The sequence below is a fragment of the Euwallacea similis genome, chromosome 27 (assembly GCF_039881205.1).
Source record: "Euwallacea similis isolate ESF13 chromosome 27, ESF131.1, whole genome shotgun sequence".
Lineage (NCBI taxonomy): Eukaryota > Metazoa > Arthropoda > Insecta > Coleoptera > Curculionidae > Euwallacea > Euwallacea similis.
Window position 1 is genome coordinate 2355651 of NC_089635.1, and position 26536 is coordinate 2382186.

At 33.8% G+C, this 26536-nt stretch overlaps 1 protein-coding gene across 4 annotated transcripts in view; it reads right to left on the reverse strand.

Annotated features, from left to right (window-relative positions):
• Window positions 1-26305, reverse strand: part of LOC136417243 (lachesin-like) — an 87809-nt gene extending 61504 nt beyond the window's left edge. For 3 of the 4 annotated variants that reach the window (XM_066402837.1, XM_066402833.1, XM_066402836.1), the window contains exon 1: window positions 26075-26305. In XM_066402837.1, the coding sequence (XP_066258934.1) occupies window positions 26075-26141 (67 nt within the window). In that variant the 5' untranslated portion in view covers window positions 26142-26305. Of the gene's footprint in view, window positions 1-12394; window positions 12523-26074 lie in introns of those variants that run through there. The other variant, XM_066402835.1, reaches the window with a different exon arrangement.
• Window positions 26306-26536: the final 231 nt, after the last annotated feature.

Genomic DNA, 26536 nt, shown 5'->3' on the forward strand with positions numbered 1-26536 from the left:
TCATTTAAAATTGATCTGTAAACCCGGTTCTTCTAGAGTTACGTATACATATGCCATTTTTTAATTAAACCAGTTTTTAATGCTATATTTTGCTTCGACATATTTTATCAAAGCGAAATACAAATAATAATAAAAAATCTGTTAATTAATGTTTTAAAAAAGATACGGGTGGCTTTCAAAAAGTTTGCCCATTTTGGCAGTTGCTGCTATGTGGAGGAAGTTTAGCACCCTGTTTGAATAAGATAAATTAACCCAGAACTGTTTCGAGTGCTGAATGAGCGGCGTAGAGCGTTTGTCAACAACCATCAGTCCTGTTATTGCAAAACTTTCATTGATATGCGATTTACTGGCATTGCACGCCGCATTTAGAAACGTTTTTGCCTGATTTTTTGTTAGTCCAGAATAAATGATACGGGAGCTTTTGAAAAAGTTAGCATTTTTTGTATACATTTAGGTATGTATACAAAAAACAGTAAAAAAAACAGGTAGGCTGTAACATATAGGTATTTTCCGGCTATTCAATAAAAGAAACTATCAGACACATTCCGAATTGTTACCCAAGGTGATTAACTGCCCCTTGAATGAGAGCTTTCAAGTTAAAATCCCACGAATCTGAGTCCTTTAACGCATGATTTAAAACAAAATTATGAGATTTTTTCTCCTCCCTTGTGGAAAAAGTTTCTCTCTTTGGATGTCACTGATTCTCCAGGCAAGCAAACTTTTAGATTTAATTCATCTTATTGAAACTGAATGCGATGCGTCCGCTATGCAAGGCAACCAATTAAAAAAGTGGAAACTTTTTGAGGAGCATTCGTATCTTTTATCCTGAAACAACAAACAAGATTCAACCACAACCAACCTGAAATGACCGAAGCCAGTAAATCCCACGTCAATTCAAGTTTTATAATCACAATACAGAAGCTGTGATTGAATTAACAAAAATTTTAACGAATTTTTTTCCTTATTTTTAGACTAAGCATCAACATTTTACAAACAAACACTCTATGCGATACAGTACTCAATAGTTTTTAGAAATCTATTCAAAATAATTTTTAATTTTGATTTAACATAATTTACTTTAGATTTATATTTGTGGGCTTGCCACTAACTTTTTCTACTCATAATTTGTACATTTTAATTTGAACTAATGTTTCGCAAAAAGGCATTTTAACGAGTAGGCCTTTGTTAAAAATCAAATTAAATTTTTCGTAATAGCCATAAAATTAAATTGAAATTAAAATATAAACAGTAAAAAAATTATCGCTAAAAATACCTATAATCGGGTTAATTCTACAGTATGTCTAGGTCTCAATCCAAGGCCGGTGTAGTTTTCAGCTCTATGGCTGCCTGGTTTTACCCGGTGTAAACTTTGGGTGCACGAACTGATGTATTAAATTGCTTTATCGCTGAGAAACCTCTGTGGAATCACCTAAGTCCGTTAAATTCCTGAAAAGTTTTCTAACTAAATTTGCTATGTCCTAAGCAGGATTAGCCCGATGCTTCTATGTCAAGCGGATGCGAATCTAAGTAGGTACTTAGGGGATTTTAAATTTATATGAGCCATTGTAAATTCCTAGTTTAACATGTTGTCATCTCAAAGAAACGGTGTGAGTGAGGTATTTCAAAGGGGCCAAATTGTGTTGTTGGCTTGTTATTAATAATTCCGACTCTGAATAATGATAACGTCATAAGGAATTGTGGGAACGCGTGAAGGGGCTGGAAATGGCACTGAGGCATATGAGAGAGCGACAGCTGTTGAGTTATATCTTTAATAATTTAATATTTTGATTAGGTGGAATTTCCATGTAATCAAAGCTGATTGGTTCTATGCATTTTTTTTTTTTATTTCTCTGCTTTCCTGAATTCAGAGCTTGACCTTTATAAAGTAAATTGAGGGCTAAATTATTACACCACAAAGCTGAGCCAACATTTGGTATGGTAATCTAGTGCTGTAATGCAGGTCAGACAATTAAAACGGGATGGTTATGGTGCTTGATTTTAGCTGTTTATTTCGTTGTATATAAACTTCAGGTGCTTGTGAATCTCTCGGCTAGCATTTGTCCTATACATTTTAACAGAATTTAAACTTGTGATCTAATGAAACTCGATTGTGTCCATGTGGTTGTAATAAAGCATTATCCGAAAAGAACAATTGGGCATCATCCGTAACAGATTGGTCTTATTTTCACTTGCTCCAGCTTATTTTACCCTTTTCAGCAGAACTCGTTTGGGAATTGTCTTGCTATTTCGTGGTCCGCAGCTTCGTATTTTCCACTCTGTGTTAGAGCTCGTTATCACAAGTGTGACAGGCATTTTTTCGACTCAGAGACGATAAGGAAGTTTGTGCTCTAATACACAATTGTTAAACATTTTTATAACAAGTATTACAGAGTAAATCTAAACAGGTCAAATTTGTTCAGTTTACTTACATAACCGGTTAAATCCTTGTCCCGCAATACAAACATAAACGTCTGTCCTTTCATGGAGCCACTAAACCCGAATTCAAACTATATAACTTGCAGAAGTCCCATGTATTTCAAAACAATTTCCTATCTTTACGCCTTTAAATTAAAACATGTCACCATGTTATGCGTTAAACAGATTGTGGCGTAAAATGGATTCAACCGTATTTAACAGTTCTTCAGCTTTGAAGCCGCAGTACTTTTGGGGGGTTTAAACTTTGCCTGAATGAGCTTATGTATTAAATTGCCTTACCACTCAGAAACCTCGACGGACGTACCTATAGGACCTGAATTTGAGGAAAGTTTTCTAACTAGATTTGCTGTGTCCTAACGAGGGACACTATATGCTTTTACATTGGAAGCGATATGTTTGAAACAAATTTATAGATTTAAGGTCCAGTACTTTCAGCAGGTTAAAACAATATTTGAATATACAAATATTATTCCGGAAGCAAGCCCTACTTTCATCACTAATGAAAGAGAAATTGTATTTACGCAATTTAGAATATTGCAGGTAATATCCATTAAATGGGTTTAAGGTAGTTTCAAGGCTATGGTGTGAAAATTACACATTCAACTTCATAGCACTACATCCTCCTTATCATAGACTCAGTACTTAATCTTTGTTGACACTGCTGCTTCACTCTGAATTTACAACCGTGCATTTTGGTAGTTTGCAACTTTTCCTGCGATGATACCACAATAATTCGTAACTTCCTACGAGATGTATTCTCCATATTCACGGAAAATATTGATTTAATGTCTTATTATTTAACGCGTTTATCTCGGGCGCATACGGATTTTACCGCGGGACGTAAATTTCGAAATCGGAAAACTTTTGTTATGCCATAGTCGGAAAACTGCTATCTATTTTTCTTTTGGCGTAGGTCTTGATTTTCCAGTTGCCATTGCAACCTATTTTATTACCTGGAAAAAAGTAAACATTGCCCTTTAAAAGTTGTGATATCTGTTTCAAATATCTGGGATAACCTTACTGTTGCTGCTGTCGAGGACGATAAGGATGAAAACTTAGCTAAAACAAAGGTGTTCTTTCCATGAAAATAGGCTATTTTAACTTCATATAATTTGATATTGATCTAAAACGACTTTTAGTATATTTTTCTGTATATAAATGACTTCAAAAAAACTTAAAAAAATAAAAATCTAGTGAGTTTAACTCTGGACTTTGTGGTGACCACAGATGTTCACTGCCCCGAACAATGCATCGATATGGAAAATTTGTATTCATGAACTCCCTTTTATGTATAGGGTAATAGATAGGAGAGGCAACTTGCATAAACCAAGAACATCGCGTTAAGGCTAGGGGAACATCCTTCAAACCTAGAAGTAAGTTGTTTCTCGAGAAGCATAAGTACCATTCCCAATCAGTGTTGCTGAAAGTTCACCTAAGTTATAAGAATAGCATTTTTCACACCTCACTCGCAACACTAATTGAAAATGTAACTACATGGCTCAACTATCACCATTTCTTGTGTTTCGTATCTTCTTTCACAGCATATAATGACATAGTTGTCCACTTCCTTGAGGTGATTTAGTTGGTTTGTTAAGGTTAAATTACGCTGCTTGTTATGATGTAAACCGGTATTGATTCCAACATTCATTAGTACATATTAAAAAGCAAATGCTTGAATTAAATGTGATTATAAATAACATAACGACAATCTTCTAGCGAAAATCAAAACAAATATATTTGAGGTTATGATGGTAAGAACAAAAGAGGCATCTGGGAGAAGGTTTGCTATATTGTCAGTCTCTCTCTTTCTCTCTGAGTTGTATGATCTGTAAACCCGAGACAAGGATAGACATATGGTTTAAATTGTTCGGCCCTAACGATCGGAGCCGAACAATCAATCGTGGGATCTAGGTCAGATATATCTCATCCTTCACTGGCATTCGTCTTGGCGTCTTTGTTCTCTGTTTTACCTACGGTGACACATTGATCTACATTCTTCAAAGCTATCTGTTTATTAAATAAACTATCTTCTTTAATGTGCGCTGAACACTTCGCGGTGGAATGTCTGGAATGTTGACGTGGCCTATATTTAGAAGCGCCATGTTTTTTTGGCATTTAACTAGCAATCTGTATTCACCTTGATCTGACCTTCGCGGGAAAATATAGAAGGACCGCGAGAATTTCAGTATTTAAGAGATTAATTTTTTAAATATTGTTCGTTTCTTTTTATTGACTTACAACTCGTGTCGTGTGCTTCCAATAAAATTTTGAGTTGTCTCCCAAGAGTATATAGGGTGTTTCTAGAATTAAATACACCTCACCTTGTAAATGTTATCTCGTCGGTGAACAAAATTCTATTAAAGAACAAAGAGCCATTATGTCCCTTTTCGAGTAACAAATGCAGAAATCAATTCTAGGTGGAAAATACCTTGGTAACCAATTTTGAACGAGAGTAAAATCGTATGGAAACAGCTTCTCACAGTCTCACCGAGTTTGTCGCGAAGTCGTTTAAAAGTTCGATAGTCTAGTTGTGTATTATTAGGATAAAGTCCTAACTATCTTTCAGCACGATCATTTCTAAAATTTGTTTGCGTATGAGTACAAATCATATTTCTCATCTGAATTTTAGTGAATTCATTGTGTCGAGGCATTCATGAAAGTAGAACACAATTTACTTATCACACTGATGAAATAAGGTGTTCATTAGCATAATTATAAGTGATTATCAAAATTATAAACATCAGTAAAAAGACGCCCGTGTGACATTTTATGGTTTTAATGGCCCGCTTCGTAATGCAAGCAGTTAATGCATTGAATGCGCTCAAACTGAATAACTTCATTGAAAATATCTCGAAAACCGTTAGAGGTACAACATTTTTTGCTGGACATCTTTTTGAAGTATCAAAATATTAGAATTCATAAAAATTTGAAATTATCGGCAATGAAGAAAAGCTCCATTTTTGCACGTTGCTAAGACTGGCCTGGTGGTGCTATTTATCAACTAGCTTGGAAGAGAGATTTTAAATAAATTTATCGTATTCAAAAACTAGTAGGAAAGTGGTAAATCAAAAACTGGTAAATTTATTCTCAATTTCTAGAAGAAAACACTTAAACATCTTGTAGAAACAAAGTAAGATACTTTTTATAGGCCATATTTAACCGAGTCCCTCTATTATTTTATCCTCTATCTACACTCATTTGTGTTAACGTTTCTGATACTCCCTCTGTAATCCGCCCGCGTCGGTCGCATTTGGGTAACAAGACTAACAAAAGACTAAAATGAGTCTAGTCCTGGCCTTGGTGTCGTTTTGCTCATGCACTAGCCATAATAGCTCCATTTTATTATTCATTTAACCATATCGCTAGTTTACTACTAAAGCTTTCTCTGAAATGCCGGAGTTCTGCAGGTATAAACTGCCTCACCTGTACTATAATTTAAAGCATTCGAATGCTTAAACAATATCAGGCACTAAAATGCACCTACTTTTAGCTTTAGCAATTTCTTCAGTCCGCTTGAACTTTTACACTAAACCTGAATAAATAATTCAAATTAAGGAAGCAAAACTCGAGAGAAAACTTGCAGTATTCCCTAATAACCATAAAATAAAGTATTGCAACCGCAACAATTTCTAGCAGAAATTTCGCTTAAAAAGATAGCGTCATTCCAACTCTTGAAAACTTTTCTAAACTAAATATTAGTTCGATATTTGATAGTTACCTTTCAAAGAAGCCTCAATATAAATCGGGGAAAAGTAGCGGCATTCAACAGTGTTTAGCTTTGAAGTTTCGTGGCTCTTATTCAATGCAAACTTCGGCTGCTCGAGCTGATGTATTCAATTTTCTTATCACTGTGAAGCCTCGAACCACTTAACCTAAGTTCGGTGAAGTTTTCTAACTAAATTTTGCCGTAGCCAAGCTAAGATTAGCCTCATACTTGTCAGGCGTTTATAAATTTTAAAGCGTCTAATGTTCATCTGGTTAAGATGTCCAAATTTACCAGTTTTTATCGGTTAAGTTTAATGATGATTGTTGTTTAATTATTGCGGGCAAACTTTGCTGCAAACAGTGTGAATACAGACTATATTATTCAGAAGTTATTCAGATCTACTTTCCTATTTATACAAGAAGCTTGCAAATTAAAATCCCAGCAAAACGTACTTAAATATTTATAAGCCAAGTGGATCCGAAAGTATTGCTTTTAAGATGGAATCTCAGCGAGGACGATTTTCAAAGTGAATGCTTATATTGTAGAAAATGTTGTCATACGCTTCGCGAAAGCACATGTTGCATCGCGATTAATTTTTTATAAAACACTTAACTTGAAAGTGTTGTTTTAGGTAGGAAGTTAGAAAAGTGGGTAGATATTCAATTTATTGCCTGTGACTTGCAAGAAAATATTACCCTTCGGTAATAATAAATAGATGAAGCACAGCAAGCTATAATACCTTACACTTTCGGTGGAATGTTATTGTCCATGATTTTGTTTGTTGCGAAGGGATAATATATTATGCACGAACAAAATGTCCCCGTAAACTAGGGAACATCATATCTTTTGTATAATTCGATGTCAATCACATCAGCTATATTATTAATGGGTTTATCCCAAAAAAGCAATTTTCAGGAGCTATTGTAACTTGCGTGGCCCATGCCGGACACACGTTTGAGCGGTCCATTGTTACAGGAGCAATTTTATGAATTCTTCAGTCAGGCTCTTAAAATGCCGTGGCTGGTTGCCTCCATAAACTTTTACTGGCAGGCTCATACAAAAATTATCACGCCCAAACCGTCCGGCGTTATTAAATATTAAGACTGATGTTTTATATAGTATGAGATGGATTTTACTGGCATTATGTTAGGTCTTTGTTTATGTACATATGTGCATATGATTCATCGCTCGTGACTGCGTTTTGCATAAAAATTTTAATGTTTAATGTATTTAGTCCAATATCTAGTATTGCATTTTCGAATAGAAGTATTAATTTATAATTGAAATCATAATTTATTACCAGAGACCCGTCAATAAAGTTATCGTGCTTATCCGAACATGGTTGTATGTAACAACGGCATAAATTTCATTTCAATATTTACAATCGCAAATTAACTTTATAATTAACTAATTAGGTAAACAAAATCTGATTTATTTTAGCTGAATCCTTGTTAAAATGTTAATTAAAACTAATATAGGTACCATAATAGGACGGTTGTATTGATTCAAAATCGGTGGGGGAAACTCAATGAGCGATTCATATCGCAGAAATCCGTAATAATTTGTTGATAAATTTGTTTTTATCGCACTAATACAATTATAGTTTTTGCTGTTACCCAAATTCGAAATTTTGCGGAAGCGCTGTCGTATTGCCGGATGTAATGTTTATAATTAAAACCTTCGTGGCACTGTTTGAATTCAATTTCCATTACAAATTTAAACCCATCAATGAACACAACTGTGCAATTTCCAATTAATTATACTTATATTCAATTTACATTCAAATTTTATAGTGTAAATTGATACTTTTCCAGTGACTAATTGTTATCGGGAATGGTTCAAAATGATTTACTCCAAACCGGAAAATTCAGGTGAAGGTTTTAATTGAAGCATATTCATCCCACTCTCATCTTGTACCTTGGCCTAGTCTAGATTTATCGTCGTTAGTGAATTAATGGAACATGCATTCCACATTATTAATAGTCTAGCATTGAATATTTGGATGTTATTCAACTAATGGTCTATAATCTTTTGCTGAATCAAGCTTGTAGGTGAAAAGAGATCACTACAGTAAGCAATTTGAATTTTCGAAGTCTGAAGATGGAATTCTTGTTCGTTATTTGACGGTGGCGGATTTCCCATCCATTAACTGTACTTAATAGTTCACTCTTAACTCGAAACTTGGGCCGACATGAACAAACAAGCTCCTCCGAAGTCCTCGCTAAGCCTTACGCTACCCAATAAGATTTGTTGTTTCCAAAAATATTCTCAGAGCGAATATTCGTTTTTCTTCGTCCACTAGATTCAAGACCGCTTTCTAATTAATCGCTTCAGCTGGTGGCTCAAATTCAAGAATCAGGAAAATAAGGTCCTTAGATTTTACGGTTACGAGAGGGGTTTTGACGATATAACCCTAGCTGACAATGGCCACGAGGCATGCATAAATTCAGGAACGAAGATTGATGGTCCTGGACTGACAAGGAAGATAAATTATTGACAATACTTAACGCTTCTTGCTGTGATTAAATTATTAACACAGAGCATACGGCTTTTAGCATAATTCTGTGACAAGCTGGCTACAAAAGCGATTTGTGTCGAGCTTTTTTATATTCGGCCTTGTGTCTATTTTGATTAATTTATAATATTTTTTGCATAGACACTTAATGTAGTCTTAGTAGTAGAACTTTACATCACGAACTGGAAGAGAGGTCTTGTTTGGTACCACCAACCGACATACAGGGGTTGAACAGATTAAAGGACATAATTGAGAATATTGACCCTTGATTGCCAGTCACGTTCTTTAGATCACGGTCCAGGGACGGGGACAAGACCATGCTGACAGCGGTACTTTTTAGCATCCGATGTATTCGGAATAAGACTGATGAGCTTGAAATTTATTTAATTACTCTCTCTAGCCCCCATCTATTATTTACTGTAGAACATTGGCTAAATGTCGAGAAGACAATCTATATTTAAACTTATTTTCTGGGCAAAGTAAATTGTAAATAACGTAAGACTGACCTGTAAAGGAAAAGTAGAAATTACAGGTAAACGTGTGTAATGAAACTTCAAAGCGTTCATAAAAATGTTACATAACGATCTTCAGCTAGGACACTGATAGATTAGAATAACTGTGACAGCGACACCACCACAGGTGTGTTACATGTATTGGTGCAAGATTTCAGAACACAAACTAAACATATTTCACCTCTAGAGATTGTCATGATTATTAATATTTCAATAAGTTTAAGATCAAATAGTCCATACAATGCATATTTTCTTAATGTTATTAGCCTTGGTAAGTTGTAGAAAAAACCATTATACAATGCTCCAGAGCAAGGCATGTTTTCTCGATGAAATTACTGACATCGCCTGCAGCTCGATTGCAAACTTTCGTCTTGCTCGTAAGATGCTTCTTACTACTCTCATAATATAATGTGTTATTATCAGACACGAGCGAGAGACTGGATACGGATTTGTTTCAACGGATATGTACCCCCAGGTTTACGTGGGAAAAACGTTTTAATTGTGGATCATTTCTAACAAGACCTTAAATTTGTTCATTATAGACGCACATTGATCCCCGGTTTCTGATTATGGCATCTTCTTTGATAATGTAGAAGCCATTTTACATAAGTGATCTTTACGTCATATTAACTGGGAAGTTACCCTTATATGATAGTGACTGAAGATTTGAGCATGAATTTTATAGATCAGAGCTCTGGCAGCGTGCAGTACTTGAACCTTTCACTGCCCAACGATATGAGAATGTACGTCGGGAACTTATCAAAAGTTATGTGTGGTTCGTCTAAAATTATTGATTATGCCTGCTGGAAACTCTGTGCTGAGTTTGTCTATTGTATTGTTCATGCTGTTGAACTCTCAAACCATGAGGCCCCTTTTATATTTTATGTGGAAATGGGTCGAATGAGACGCTTGTTTACTGGAGAGAAGTTCACTGAGTTTGCACGACTCTGTTTTGACGAGGACTGGGCCCACACTCAGGGGCAAAAGTTTTAAATCTAGGGAGTATAATACTCCCCAGATTTAACACTACGAGTCTCAAAATAACTTTAGGAAGAAATAGATGTTGATTTGAGCATGTTAATAGGAAGCTAAAGGATATTAGGCGTACAGATATAAAGGAGAAAAATAGAATAGAGTAAAACTGAATATAAAACTCCATAAAAACGACAGCAAATTGGAAAAAGGTACTAATAGAACAGAAAAAAATAAAGGTGATGTGAATATCCAAAAATTTTCAATAGTGTGTGAAATAAGGTATTTAGATTGATTTTGATTGAATGCAGTAAAATACCGATTCAATTAAAATAATAAGAAATGGACATAGATTTTTGGTAAAGTGTCCATTGAAAATATTTTAAATTAAGTAGTTTCATCGACTTTAGTACTGCAAATGTTTAAATTTTCCGTAGATATTCTTATAATTTGCAACTGTGAAAGTAATTTTAATGATATTGCTCTTTAGACATACCTGACTGAGCTAATAGCATTTAAATTAATAATTTTTTAATTCATTTTGTTGGCAATTATCAGATCCATTATTATTATATTCAGTTCTATTAATCGCTATTGATATTTTCCTTATCTCTGCTCAGTTATTAATATAGTACTAATATTAATATAATTTGGTTAACATTGGTTCGATTAAACATTAAACTTGTTTTTAGATTAACGAAATTGTTATTATAGTTTAACGCGATATTATCGACCACTTTTACTGGAAAGAATATGCGGTTTTATTAAACAAATGGGCCTGTTAGAACCAACTTGTACATTCCCCCTATACATTTAATTTCAGTAACCCCGTGCAAAAATTTATTATTATTGAATGCGCCAGGCAACAAAACAAAAATTAAAATGACGGCAACTCGGTTATCTGCAACTTTAATTTATTTATTCTAGTGACAGAAAGCAAAGTTACAATTGTTTTTCATTTGATTTATACATTATTTGCATAGAAATTGACTTATTTAAATCGCTAGTTGGAATTATTGTGTAATTACATTATGGTTAACAAAGGAAATTGTGTTATTTTATACTTCGCGGAGTTCTATGCCGATAGGTATTTTATATGTGAAACGTGTTATTATGCATGTGCTTAAAAACATTCGTTTTAGCTGGGGTTTAGTATTCAAAAGACGTTATGCAAAAGAAAAATGAGCGCAAAAATAAGAACGTTTCACCCAACATGTTTCCGACATTATTTGTAAAATACCTGCTACCTCCACCAAATGAATTATTCCTTGATATTGTCATAAATTTTCCATATCGTATAGCAGCAATAAAATATATTGCAAGTCTAAAAAACTAATATTCTTAGAGTGCCTTTCCGATCTTTCGAGAAACACGGCACACACATGTCTGCTTATTTTTCACCACGCTCAAGTAAGCATTATTATCGAGTGTCTTCTCACAGTCTGAATGCTCAATTCAATTTTTCTTTTGCCGCTCACGTACCTGTCTCTAAAAAATTACTTGACTGATGAGACACGTGAATCGCTTATTATTAATCTGGCCACTGATATTGTCATAGGATGGTAAGACAGATAATGCTCCAAGGGAGATAGATTTGGTGTTTCATATAAGCCTTACTGACACATAAATCATCATTGAATTGAAATTGCTCCAGATAACTAGTTCATTGCAGAATCTAATGAAGAGCAGTCTGTAAATTTGTTTGTCAGTGCATAGTGAATATCAGACTCTAAATTTCAATTTAGGATTACTGGTAGCATCACATGAATGGACGTGCGCAATGCTCAAGGTTTAATTTGAATTAGAGCGAGTATTGTTCAGCACATACTCCGCACGTGCTGGTTTGTTTGATACGGTAAATTTGTAATTCCTACCATCACAGACTTTCCATTTACCCCTGAACAAGAGACAAATAAATACGATTTAAACGCACAATGTTGCTGACGCTAATCGAATAGTCGTTAGCGTTTGTAAACCCCACTTTAAGTTAAATGCGATCGCGGCTTATTCTGCCTAAAATTCAGCAACAACTCGTCGTATGACCTAAATCATTCGGATTACTCAAATTATTTAAACGCACGATCTTTGTGAAATGTGGTAACCTTTCAAGACTGGGAAACGTTGTGTGAATTTATCGGATGACTTCCGACTCTTTCAACTGTGCAAATATTGCTCCAAAAATATTACATTTCAACTATTGCAATCAAATAAGCACTTTATTAACGCCTTGAGGCCGAATTATCATGTACTTACTGGTTAGCAGTTCCATTGCAATTTCGGCAAATGCCCACGTTTATTTGTTCAAAGGATTATCACAATTTGCTCTAAAGATTATGAACTGCAACTCTGCGAATAAACAAACGCTCCTTCGGATTTAGTCGACATTACTGTTGCGCTATAGTTGACAAGCAGAAATTTTCCATGCTAATTTATACAATGTGTTGTACATACATGCAGTGTCTAATGTACGAATAACTCTAATGATGTTTGAATCAAAATTCCATAATTCTATTACATTTCAAGCGATGCAGTCAAGTGTGAATAGAATGCATAACCAGGATCTGCAGTCGAAGTTATTAAGAGGGAGAAGACTACAAATTCACGTTAAAGGATGTGAAAATGTTCTCCTCAACATCCTAGAAATCAGCAGGGGAACACACTTAATTGATTAAATATACGACACATTAAGTATAAAATACTATTTTACACAGTGATTTGTATGTTTTCTAACGATGTTAGTTCTGAGATACGAGGTGTTAAAGTTTGAAAGTTTATGTCAATTTATTTTCCATTACTCCTAGCGGTTGCCAGCTATTTTATTTAGCTTTTTAGTGCTTGTCTTCTTAATTGTATACACGTCACATGATAATGAAAGTCTACAGAGCGATAGTTAATTGGGGACAAAAAAGTGCGTAAAAATAGTTTGAAAACCTGATCAACAGCCGTTCGATTTTACTAATTTTATCCTAAATAGCTTTTTACGTGTCCGAATTTCAAAAAATCTGAATTGTACAATTTTATCGTTTTGTAGAAGAGTGCGGTACAATGGGTATACTCTTCAGCACTAGTCGAGAATCGCTGCGTTTCTCGATAATCTCGTTTGGAGAATGATATGTCTTCTAAAGTAACAGCAATAACATTAAGTGCTAAATAAATGTAAATTTGATGATATTTTTAACGAATAGAGTGTAACGAATGTATATCACATAATATAAAAATTGCTAATTTAAACTTTTAAATACAGTAGTAATTGACAATTTTAAAAATAAAGTTTTAAACCACTTTCGCTAACTTTTTTACACCATACACACGTTTATCACGTGTCCTCGTAAAATTCGTTACGTCTGCCTGAAAAAAGTCACACATCTGTAAACCTTCCGGATATCTCGCGTGAAGCTTTTTAAGTGCATTTTTAAAAGTTTCCCTACAATAAAAATCAGAGTGTGAACTCTCGCGTATTTTTGTAAATTTAGAATTATTTTCGCCTTGAGTCACAGTGGAAAGTTTTTCAAGAAATGAAATTAAAAATATTAAAAATAAATAAATTTCATACAGCTCAGTTTCATTTATCTTGAAATAATGTCTCTAAAATCGATATCAAAATTAACGATTTAATTAATAGTAATGTTTCTGAAACTAATTAATCTAGACTCTTATATTTTCTCATTGGGAGGCAGATTAATTTTAAAGGAGGAACTCATTTGATTGCTAGCTAAACATTGAAAAGAAACTTTAGTTAATTAGATAAAACAACATTTCTAAATAGAAAACTAAATATATAGCATACTTCTAAATTTGTCGTATAAGCATGCTTTCAAATTTGTCTTCAAATTTGAAAAACATCCCAGCAGGTCATTAGCTGTTTTGTTGTAACACTATTAAGCTTAACAAAATAAAAATATCGGAACCCTTGGACAAGAGGAACGACTGTGGAAAATAAATTATGAAAAATATGTTCCGAGGAAATTTTATAACACAACATCAAAAGCTAATTTGCTGTCGAAAGTTAAGTGCAATTCATCATCATTTATTAAAGTTCACCATGCTTGCCGTAACATTTTTTACTTCTTGTTGCGATGTCTTAAGCTCCCTTTTACTAGATGGAGTGTTATCTGGAAAATACGTGTTAATTTAATAGAGGATAATGAGTGAACGATTAATGAAGTTTTCTTTATAGAATTTTTAATCTTTAAACTCTACTGATGAACGTTTGGTAACATTATTCAAAAGGGCTTGATTCAAGTAAAACAAGAAATATGGTGGATTTTGTAACACTCTTTAAGCTTTGCTGTTTGGGTATAGTTCCATGTCAGATTATATCCATCTTATTACTTTTTGTCGTATGACAAACTTAGGGTCTCCAATTCTAATTTTTTGTTTGCCATTTCCAGCATGAATGACGGTTAGCGTAATAAAATATTTACCTTCTTAAGCTTTTCATACAATAAGGAGGTCACAGTTAATCACATTTAGTCTAAACGCAATTTATGGCAATTCAGTTTCAAGTCGAGCCTTGGAAGGAATTTTTTTTCAGGTAAGTACATACCCCTTTTGAATATTTATGAATGCTCGGTATTACACGTATATATGCGCTTAATGTCCCAAGGCGTAGAATTCATCACGTTTTTTAGCATATTTTTATATTATGTTGTAATTACCATCAAAATTATACTTGGTACAACAGCCCTGTAGACCGCACATGTGGCTTGTACAAACAAAATAATACCGTGTAATGCAAAATGATATTACGTTACCGCGAAACGTTGACCTGACAAATAAATCTTAATCTATATATTTAGGCTTTATTTAAATATATTTCTGGTTTCATAATAATACTTCTGAACAGCATATCTACTCAAATATGAATAAAAAATTCATGGGGTAAGTGTGTTTTATGTGAGCATACTTTTGCCGTTTAATGGACTGATGTGAGTTGCGTAGACCCATAGAATGATAATGGCCAAGAGTTTTAAAAATAAAAAAATTATAATGTTGAGATGGCACCACTCAATTTTAATAAAAATCATGCTTTTTAATATTTTTTTTAATGTCGCCTTCTTTGTTTAATGTTCCTGTTTAATGTTTCATTGTAATCAATCTTGGTAGTCTAATGTTTAGTTATGCTGCAGCGCTTCTTTTTAATGTTCGCATTCTCTATAAAATGTCTTTTTTATCGTCGTGTTGGAGAGTATATTACAGTGGATATTCTGATAGGTACCAGTTAAGAATAATTGTGCCCATCAACCACAGCTTCTATAGATAATTTGCATATTAAAACTAATCAACAACGACTAATAACTAAATATTTCAGGTTAAATTAGATTTGAAAATATAACAAAATTGATTATAATGAAAAATAAAATTGGAACATTAAATTTGTATTATTTCATTTGTTAACAAATGAAGCTTCATTAAAATATTTATTAAAAAGCATTTTTTCTATCAACAATTATTCGACCATTTTATTGTCTTCGAACTTTTGAAATTGACTATGTATACATATGTATAAAGGATGGATCAATGCATTAAAGAAAAGAAAGCTTCTTTTAAGGTAGGCATATCATATGAATATGTTTTTGGGAAGTTTTTAGTTTTGTAAAGTTTTAGATGTTCAATATTACTTACAACAAACGTGTACTGTGAGTTACATTTTATATCATGCACAGGACGACACATCAACAGAGCTTTTAAATCTACAGGGTAATTTTTTTGTACGCAAATCCATATCTTACAAATATACAAAATGGTTCTAAAATTACAATATTAAAGAGGTTCTAAAATTACGGCAAAATCTGGTTATGTGTGAACTATAAGAATCTCAACAATTTCACCAACGAAGACAATTATCTTCTGCCAATTACTCTCTTGGGAAACGTAGAATGGTTTTCCAGTCTAAACTTAATGAGTGGATATTGGCAGATTGAGGTGGATCCAGCAGACAGAAAACGTGTTCTTGTGGAAATAGACTCTGGTAATTTAAAGTTTGATAAGAAAATTTCTTTCAATGTTTATTAATAAGAAACTTTCCCCCTTTATTTGTGAATATCCAATAATTTCCAATTTAAACAATTGTCAAAAAAAATACGCGATAGCTTGAATATATGACAGCAGCAATATTTAATTTTATTCCCTGTGATTGTTTAGACCAACTTGACTATTTAATCCTCTAAACTCATAAATTTTTGAACAAAACCTGTCCATAAATTCTGCAATACCATATGTTTAGTTAATATAAATATAGCAGTTTCTCTGGATTTAACACCATTAAACCCCCACAAACTAGTTTATGTCTATCACCAAACCAGGATCCGAAGTATCGTTTTTCAGAACTTGAAAACCGCTGGGTTTGCTTTTTGCACGAAAACGAAAAGATTAATTAATATTCCATTTAGGTTGAAATGAGACAACGAGCCAAATTGTCAAGAAAACTATATTTGGATCCCTGTTGGACTTATAGTGTCCAGTACGGCTGTCCGGCCGAGCAGGCGACAGCTGTCGAGTCCCTTTTCATCGTCTGCATAAAACACGGACTAAAAACAAATCTGCATCTCATGTTTGTACATACAGCAGTGCTTTGCCCTGTCTTTTAGTTCGGGAAAGTAAATTTCCCAATTATATGTACTCTTTTTGTCCTGATTCACCCGCAGTGGTTTATCATTAAGAAAGTTTATCTAAAAACGGCCAGTGACGGCTACAATATTGGATTTTCAGCTTTTAGCTTAGGGACGAAAATATACGTACGCCGTAGGTCTATAATTAACTCCCTGGAAGATTTTATTGGGATTCATTAACTTAAATAATTCAGTCTCATAAGAGAGTAAGTCGATACTTAATGAAACCCTATATGAAAAGTGATTCTATTAAGCTTGTCTTAGATGTTATTGAAGTCAATATAAATTGGATTTAAATTACAGCATGTTATTTATCCACTTGATTTATTGAATTAAATATACAATTTCTCAATTGAAAAAAACAATATAGAAACATTCACCGAAAAATAAAATTTGACGGTAAAAGGTAAGCCATACAGTATCAGATTATGAACATCAATATTATTGTTAAGATTACGTTACAAATGATGATAATATTAAAGAAAAGAGCTGCCATTTTATTCTGTTAACCTAAAAGTAAGTAAGCACCTAAATTTAAGAATTATCCTGTTCACTTGACGCGGGGAGTATTTTAAGAACGAACAACGGCATTTGTTCGGGAGCTCAAAAGATAAAAATTAAGAAACAAGAAACAGTCATATTTCATTGGGGTTAAGTCTAACAACCCAAGTTTTTACCCCATAATGCACTGGGTCACAGGCTGCTGAAAAATAAGCAGCCGTCTGTTCCCGGAAAGGTCGAGACTAAGACACTCTATATTAATTTCCCAGGCGGGCTATATATTTTATTACACTTACTTGTATCCCTCCTGGAACTTACATTATTTTTCAAGTGTATGAAATGTAGCTAATTGCCAAATGCATAAATATTACTGTGTTTGAAAAGTTAATTAAGGGTTAAGCGCTATCAGCTTGGTACACAATGTTAAATTTCCGGATTTGGGCTGATGTAACTAAATTTATAGGGATTTCATTCTATCTAAGTTCCAATGATAAATTTACATACAAGTTTAAAATCGCATCAATAGTAGCAAGTTGTTCGTGAGCTCTATGCAAAACCAAGTCCAAATTCAAAATTAATAGAATCGCCGATATTTCTCGTAGTTCGAATGAAGACATTTGGAAAAGTAACTCTAGGAAAAGGTATATTGATTTTACTACATCCCTAATATAGGAGTTTTCGATTAAGGCTTAATGCTGTCTAGATTGGCGTTTAAGATTATAAACCCTCTGCCAATTATTGAACAGATCCCCTTTCTTTTGTAATAGAACGGAAGGCGCTAACCCTTACTTTTATTACAAAGGTATTGGTACGATTTAATTTGAAATATCCCAGCCTCTAAGGTTATTCTCCATTTGTATGTAGAAGGATTATTTCCATTGCGACAAAAGTTCCGTTTTCCAGTTATAATAACTTCTAATCCCCAGTAATTAAGAAGTAAAGTAATACATCATTCCCATCAGTTTTAATAGGGGGGGATTGGATAAAATGCATCCAAAATCTAATTGAACTCTGTGCAAACAATGCCTAAAACGAGACAGGCTAGAGACTTCATTATACATACCTTTAACAAACGCCGGGAATGAGAGAGTGAACTGGCAGCTTTAATTAAAAAACTTGAAGCAGCAAATATCTATTGATAAAGCATGTGGGACTACTTAATTACTTAAAAATATTCACGAATCTCATGAATAAAAGGTCTCCCAAATTAACGGTTTCGAATAACATTTGACTTTAAAAAAAGTTACGAAAATCTATTAGGTGAGGATTAATTAAATTTTAAATGTTAATTGTTTCCTGAAGCGAATGGGAGGTACCCGGTTACCACTCAAAAATTTAAATTGGATGTACTCGGTTAAAAAGGTTCTTAGCGTCTAGCATAAAAATTTAAATCAAGGCATTTTTAGACCATTTTTTATTATTAATTCAGTGGAGCTTGAACTAACTATGAAGTACTGACTCAAAAACTTGTAAAATTAGCAAGAATATTCTTATAGTAAATTATCTTGTAAGTAAGAGCAATCTAATATCTATGGATCTAAATTATATTTGATTAACATTGTGATATTTAATGTGCAGTGTATATAAAATGTATTGAACTCTTGCATTTTTTTAGGCATTCTTTTTTTTGAAACTTTGTAGACTTCAATAAATTTTGCTCTATTAAAAATTGAAATTCGAAATTTTCAAATTAAGTTTTGTGAAATTTCTGCAACTTTCTGCGTATCTTGTAAATTTAGAAAATTAATTAGCACATCCAGTGCTAAAGGATTAATATACTGTTAATTTTAAGACCAAGATTTCCTTGGAAACAAGGAACCTGATCGATACTTTCTCTAAGCGTTTCTTTTTAAATTGTTATAGTGATTTTGTAATTTTTTCAAAAATTGTGTAAATTTTTCAAAAATGTATATTGTTAATATAACTTCGAAAATCCTACAACTACGATGAAAACGTGCCATCCATTTTACTATATCCAGAAAGCTGAGGAGCTGAAGATCCTTAGAAAGTGTAATAATAAAAGTTTTACGCGTCGTTATCTCAAATTGGAGATAAGTGTAGAGCATGCCCTATAGAAAATACGATCAATAGAACATGTAATATAAAAATGTATTAATATCGTAAGTACCTTCTTTGAAATAAAAATGTTCTGAAATGGTTTTTGGAACATCTGACTGACTTTTGAAAAAGACAGTTTCTCTTAACAGGTACCGATCAGAATTAAAAATCCAAAATTGAGGCTAGAAACGTATGGGAACGTAAGAACTAATGAAGTCAAAATTGATGTAAATTAATGTTTGGTGTCAGTTCCTGACTCGAGACTTTTTTGTCCAAAACAACTATCGCTCACTTTATGAACTATTTGAAACATTCTATCGTGGATACCATCAAGACTAGTACGACTCACGTATTTAAACTGGATAATTTCCGGAACTCGAATATTTTTAAATTCTCAGTCTGAAAGAAAATTAGGTTGTAATCCTTAAAGAAACATTCCGATGTTAAACTGAACTCTTTAGGTTTCCAATATGCATTTATTAATAATCAAATGGAACAAAAGGTAAAAAGGAATATTCGCTTTTCAATTTTTCGCTTTAAAAGTATTTTCCCCGAGATTAACTTTATACAAACAAATATGAAAAATCTTTTGATGAAATTCAGGGCATCAGATAACCGTTACTTTAAACCCATAAGTTAAAAAGTTTCATCTCTACGTCATTTAATGTCTTTAATACTGGGAAACTTCTTGAGAATATTACACGCATATAAAATTGAAGACGTTTAATAGCATATCCTTTGATAAATATCTTCTATGAAAGATTAAAGTGTCAGAGTGGGAAGGTTATTCAAAGAATAAAAAAGTCTCATATTAATAGTTTATAAATGAGGTATATATTATTACCAATTATTATTCCCTGAGAGAGGATTAAAAAACCACGTGTTGTTTTAATAACTAAGCTAAATTGCACCAAGTGCTTTCTCCAGTAGTATTAAGTGAAATATTCAATATAGTCGCATCCCGTCGCTGTTTTGAAACTAGGACCTAGTTAAATTTTAAACCTCTCTCTTGAGAGTAGTCGTTCATACAGAATGTTTCCATGTTGACGAGAATGTACTTACGTTGATTAATTATTAGCAAAACCTAGACAACCGTTGATCTTTGTGAAACCCCAACTCAAGCCACAAATTTATGATAACCAAGTTTATTAGTTTAATATTTTGATAAACATCGAACTTCACAATAAGCTCTTTAATTACTAAGATGGCAACATTTATAAATGTTAAAGAGGTATAATTTTCCCTCCACGTACTCAACGAAAAGCATTTCACTTCCTTCAACAAGCAATTTGATGTAAGAACAACTTTTCCTGGGAAAGTGCAGCACTTACATAAATATCTGCCTTTATTGTCTCTTACTGTTTGTTTTCCCTTATTTATTTATTGCGTGGTTTTATTTGCTCGATTCCTGTTTTAATAAGAAACTTTGCAGTTAATTTTCATCCAATACGCCTAAGCAAGTTGTCACCTCAGTGAAAGTTTCGGTCTAAATTGCCCTTTTTGCGAGAAATAGGAATGTTCAATAGACATATATTTAGGTGTGCTAAGAAGTTTTCCCCAAAAGTAAAGGGAAATTTAAAATGTAAACGCGCTATAAATATCTGAACCATCCTAATTCCACTAGAACTACTTCAAGAATCATCGTGTATAAACTTTATTTGGCAGAGTTGTTTCGTTCAATGAGCAGAGAACTGTATAACAGGAAAACGAAAACAACACAAAAGACCAACTAACGTACTTTTACAAAGAATATATTACCGCCCAGTGCTACACTTAGCTCGGTTATGCCCTAAGGAATGGTATAGGGTGCCATTGCTTAATGCATACGTTATCGGCTTACCCTGTTTCATTTTATTCTCTCTTTTTCATTTGAAGCTTGGGGACTGAGAGAAAAGAAATTGTTTAGGCCAGGATTCGCTGGCAATATTAGAATTTTTAGATAGGTAAAGAAATTTGTACTCACCTAATAATGGATGAAAAGACAATAAGATCATCAAATTGAATTCTACAGCACTGTAGTGAGGTTCACATTGTTATAATTCGAAAAATTTGCACTGATGCTAACGGGAATACTCTCATACCCCTTTTTAGTTACTCCATTCTCAATTTAACTTATTCCCTTTATTTCATTTAAACCCTGGGGGAGCTGAGATAAAAGAAACGGTTTAGGCGCTGGATCTCTCGCAGCATTAGAATTTTTAGATCGACAGAAACATTTCTACTAACCTAATAATTTAAAACAATTTAACTGAATAGAATGTCTGGAAAGACAATAAAGTTAAGAAATTACGTGCCACTACAATATAATCAGGACTGACGTGCTGCAGTCAACTGACCCGAAAAGTTTTACTGATGCTGACCGGTGTACTCACATATCCATTTTTAGTTACTTCAAACTGGATTGTTTTATTCCGTTTTTTTATTTGAAGTTCAGTGTAATGGCCGGAAATACGATGAATCCTATCGCAGCATGTTATAGTAAGACCCGAAGTTTTGCAGCATTGTCACTGACTGGAAAATTTGCACTGGTGCTGACGAGAATACGCACATAGCCATTTCATTTACTTCAGTTTGAACTGATTTTATTCTCACTTTTCCATTTGAAGCTGAGAGGAGCTGAGAGAAAAGAAATTGTTTAGCCCAGGATTGCCTCTTAGCATCGGAATTTTTACATCCGCTAAGACACTTGTGCTAAGAATGGACGGAAAGATAATGAAGTAATCAAATCGAATCCTACCACTCTAAAACCCGGTCAGTCATAACTGGAAGTTGGCAGCTTTGTTAACTGGCCTGAAAAGTTTCACTTAATAATATATTAACCTCAAATGAATATTTTTTTCCGGCGATTCATTTTCATGTAATTCGATCTGAATCTACGACCGACAAAGCTATTTGTACTAGGCTGGTAGTTTGAATGTATTTAACTGAATATAATGGCTGAACAGACAATGAAGTTATCAAATTTTCCATGATCATGTGGTTTGCCTCCCAACTTTAGCAAACAACGCCCAAGAGGGACTAATGAAGAAAGATGCCACAGCGATTCGAAATGGCCATAATAATTCAAAATGGCGTCACTAAGCAGTTGTAGTCAAGGGAAACAATTCGAATTGCATGTCAGAATTTAATTTTACCGAAACTACTCTCTAATGTTATTTCTATTGATTTGCATAATTTTATTGTTATGATTCCCATATACCACAAACATTGATATTTCCTGATTACTGATTGGGAACGGCACGTTGGTGGATATGGAAATTTCAGATACAGTTTTAAAAGTGAAATTTATTTTGCACTCGGTCTTTATACTTCTTTTCGTAATAGTGTACAGGTAGAACTTTAAATTACGTGTTTTACGTGCATTACATTTAGTATTTGTGCCGCAGCTCATTAGTTTTTCTTATCTTGCACCATGTTCTTCAGTGTTACAATAAGCGTTTAATCCATGCAGACTTTTCTAATCTGAAAGGTTTTCTAGTGCTAACTGATATATTCCCATACTCATTTCTAGTTATTTTTTTTCTATAAAATTTTGTAAGTTAGATTTACTTGTGTTTAGTTTTTAACGTTTTTCAATTCCGCTAAACTGTCAAAACCCCTCTGTTTTTCTCGTTTTAAATTTTAAACTTATTGTAACAAAATTTCAACTGAGTTCAATGCTTAAAGTTTTACTGGCGCCGATTGATAGTTCAAACTGCACTTATTTTATGTTCACTTAGAAAATTTCGTAAACTCTGCGACCCCTCATAGCTTGGCAACCAACTGTACCATGTACTATGTTTCTGCTCCTTTTTTATTAATCCAAAATGAGAAGTTTTTATGGTCTTCATCTTCGAATTCTCGATGACTAAATAAGGGCTCGTAGTCTCAAAATATTTCTTATTCGCTTAAATACTCCTATTCTTCCCTCTGAATAGCTGTTTTAATAAAACAGTACACCTACGCCAATTAACAATCAAGAAAGCAATAATTACCGTATCTACTTTGCTGTTTACCTGAAATCTTACTCCATGTTGGAGTCAATTGAAAGCAATCGGAACAATAGAGTCACACAGGAGTCAATTCAGTGTTGGCCATACATAGAGGGCCGACACATAACAGATGCTTTATGCCGAAGGAAATTTTCAATCACAATTACATCGACTCACCTGCGACAGCTGATGAAGTGTTATGTGACTAAATGGCCCTTGTCTAATGCATGCGAAATTTATATCATAAGTTACTCTCAAGTAATACTGTTGATGAGTTTGTTACATGGTGCAAAAAAAAAGGATTTTACATCCGTGCATCTATAAGTGGTTTCGCAATTTGAGTAGATTCGAACATGCATTAATCTTCGGCGAACAATATTATTGACAGTGGGATGAAAAACTTCCATTAATTTCAACTCTCTTGCTATTTAGTTATCTATTTAGTGCAGATAGTTTCAGCTCCAATTAGAGATAACGATCTCAGCGACAATTTATGTCAGGCAGGGAAGGGAAGAGGTTCAACCGCACGAAGTTATAATGCCCATTACTTTTCCGACTATACTGACGAGATCCACGAGCTAAAATTTTAATGAAACTGTACACAGGCATGACATTTTGAATTGACTTTCTAGACAATAAATTTCCAGAGACTACTATCTTAATAAATTGATTAATTTTGAACCAACCAACGCTAACTTTGCTCTGTCTAGGAACAATTTTTTGGCTGTCACTGTGGCTTCTTCCCTCAAGACCCAAAGCTCAAGTCGCTAAACTCTATCTCTCCTTATTGAGCTTAAAACTGTCAGAACGAATTGCGCCTTTGGGTTTATAAAACATGGAATTTCTCAATTCACTAGGACGCTGGAAATTTTAGTTAACTACACAAATGTTTTTCCTTGAATTGCTGTATATTTAGAATTATGTCATTGCATAAAAGCAAATAGCATGATGCTGCGGTAAAGTTTTTTCTTGCTTAGGCAAAACACACACGTTTCTCAGTTACTGAGATGTTTAATATATTCTCTTGCAGTTAGCAATACATCCATTCTTATTATTATGAAGTGCAATGAAGTGCACTATTAAATAAAATCAACGTGTTGTGAAGCAGTGTTTCATATCCCGCAAAAGTACCACAATTGGGGCAATTACCCATAATGAAACCAAGCGTTCTTGCTGCAAGCGACTTCAGAGTTTTAATCTGTTTAACCAACTTTAAGGAGTAATCAAACTAACACAAACTCACACATCCTGTGCTGTGTAAACCTTCGAGAAATTGTTTTTAATTCAAAGGTGTGACTAACTTCGTGCCTTGGACATATCTAGATATATTGCAGCGGAAAAGTGGCAATGTTATCCAGACGGCTTTAAGATACTTGAAAATAATAACACTAAAGTCGTTGATAATAAATGTTAAAAGTTATTTGGTTCATTTCTAAGATGCTCAATTAACTCATGACAAAGGCGCTCAATTACCAATGTCTTTCTGAAATCTGTTTCTGTTCTGATAGAGAGTATATTTTTCTGAATTTATTGCAAATTTTGTAAGTCCGAATTTCTTGTTCCCTTGAAGATGCTCTAATTGTCTTAATTAAAACCAGGGAGGGAAATGCTACTTAGGACCATTTCTAGAGCCCGAAGTATTTTATTTTCATGTCCTAGGGCGTGCTTTTCTCCACATTTGCTATAAATTTTGTAACTACTAACTTCCTTCTATGTGGCCTACAATTGTCGTTATTTTAGAACACGCTCTAATTGGCTTCAAACAAACCTTTGACAAACGCTTTCGAAAAACGTAGCGTTTGGGATCATATAGTTTCTGATCCACCATGTGTATAAACAGGAGTTGTATAACTTTTGCAGCTATAACACCTCTTTTTTGTAACCTTCAAATATCCCCTTTAAATATCCTGAAAGAAGGACTTTTGAAAAAGGTTACATTTACACTTCTGATCACACCATCCACGTTTCTGTAGCATTTAATTTTGCCTAACGTAACTAAATAATGAACTAAATTCATAATTCTCAACATTATCATTTGTAGCAACTGAAATATTTAAACTTCTCAAGCCAGTGGTGTTTTGTAGTACCAAATCAAGGTAGTACTCCCGAATATAGAACTGAATTTGATCAGAACGTTACAAGTCGTTGTGAGACTGTCCAAGCAAAACTCCTTTTTAATCACCCTTCAAGCCCTCCAGTTGGACTTAAGTACACTTGAATTCATGCTTTCCTCGGATTCCCATTACTTTTGAAACGAATTACAATTACTTTAAAGCAGTATTAAGTCGTCTATATGATATTTATTTAATTCCGACCCATGCAACATAGGGGGTAGATAATCTTGTGTCACGCGCACGTATAGAAGTATTGGCCAATACACGATTGAAACTTTAATTTCGACAATTCATTGTAAAATTTAGCTTTATCCGTAATTCCACAGGAAGGAGATAATGAACCAAAATAGCTTGATAATGAGAAAATACCAAATGCGTTGGTATGTGTATAAACCTGTCTGCTGAATATGAAACCGAATAATAACTATTATATGATTTATCACTACAGTCACCCTCGACGAAATGAAATATTCAGAACTTCATACGGTGGCAACAATAACAAGTTTTGGAACTCTGATTCCATTAATAAAATCGACCGCATATATATTTTAATCCGGAACCAAATAAATGCAAAACTCTCCCACACCTACAGTGAGCTGTTCCACGCTTTTTAAAAATTTACTGCTCTAGAAGACACCTGTTAGGACCAGTAAATGCAATATTGAACTCCTGACCTACCTTGCCTAACAATCACAAAAATGTATAGCATAGTAACAGTAACACTTTGCCTCTTTCGGTTCATCATTTTTTACAAATTTTTAGTTCAGGTCAAATAGTCACAAACTTTGTTGCGCGCCGCCAAAGAAAAGACGAAAAAATTATTTACGATGATCGCGTGGTTCTGGATCGGACCGCGAGTTTCCGGAACGAGTTAGCATGACAAAAGTCGTGATACGACTGCCGCAGGCGGACTGGAATATGCGACAGAAGCTGGAAGATAGCTGCGCTCATGGAGGATCAAAGCGGGAAGCTGGAAAGCTGCATCAAGCCTTTTTCGACAATGCTCTGTATATAGTTGTACCAATTATTAATGCATGAAAGAATCATATTATCTGCTATGCGAAGGAGGACGTGTGACTGTAAAAAGCGAAACATATTTTTCGCTCTATCATAATTGTTATGAATTTGATATGAATGCAT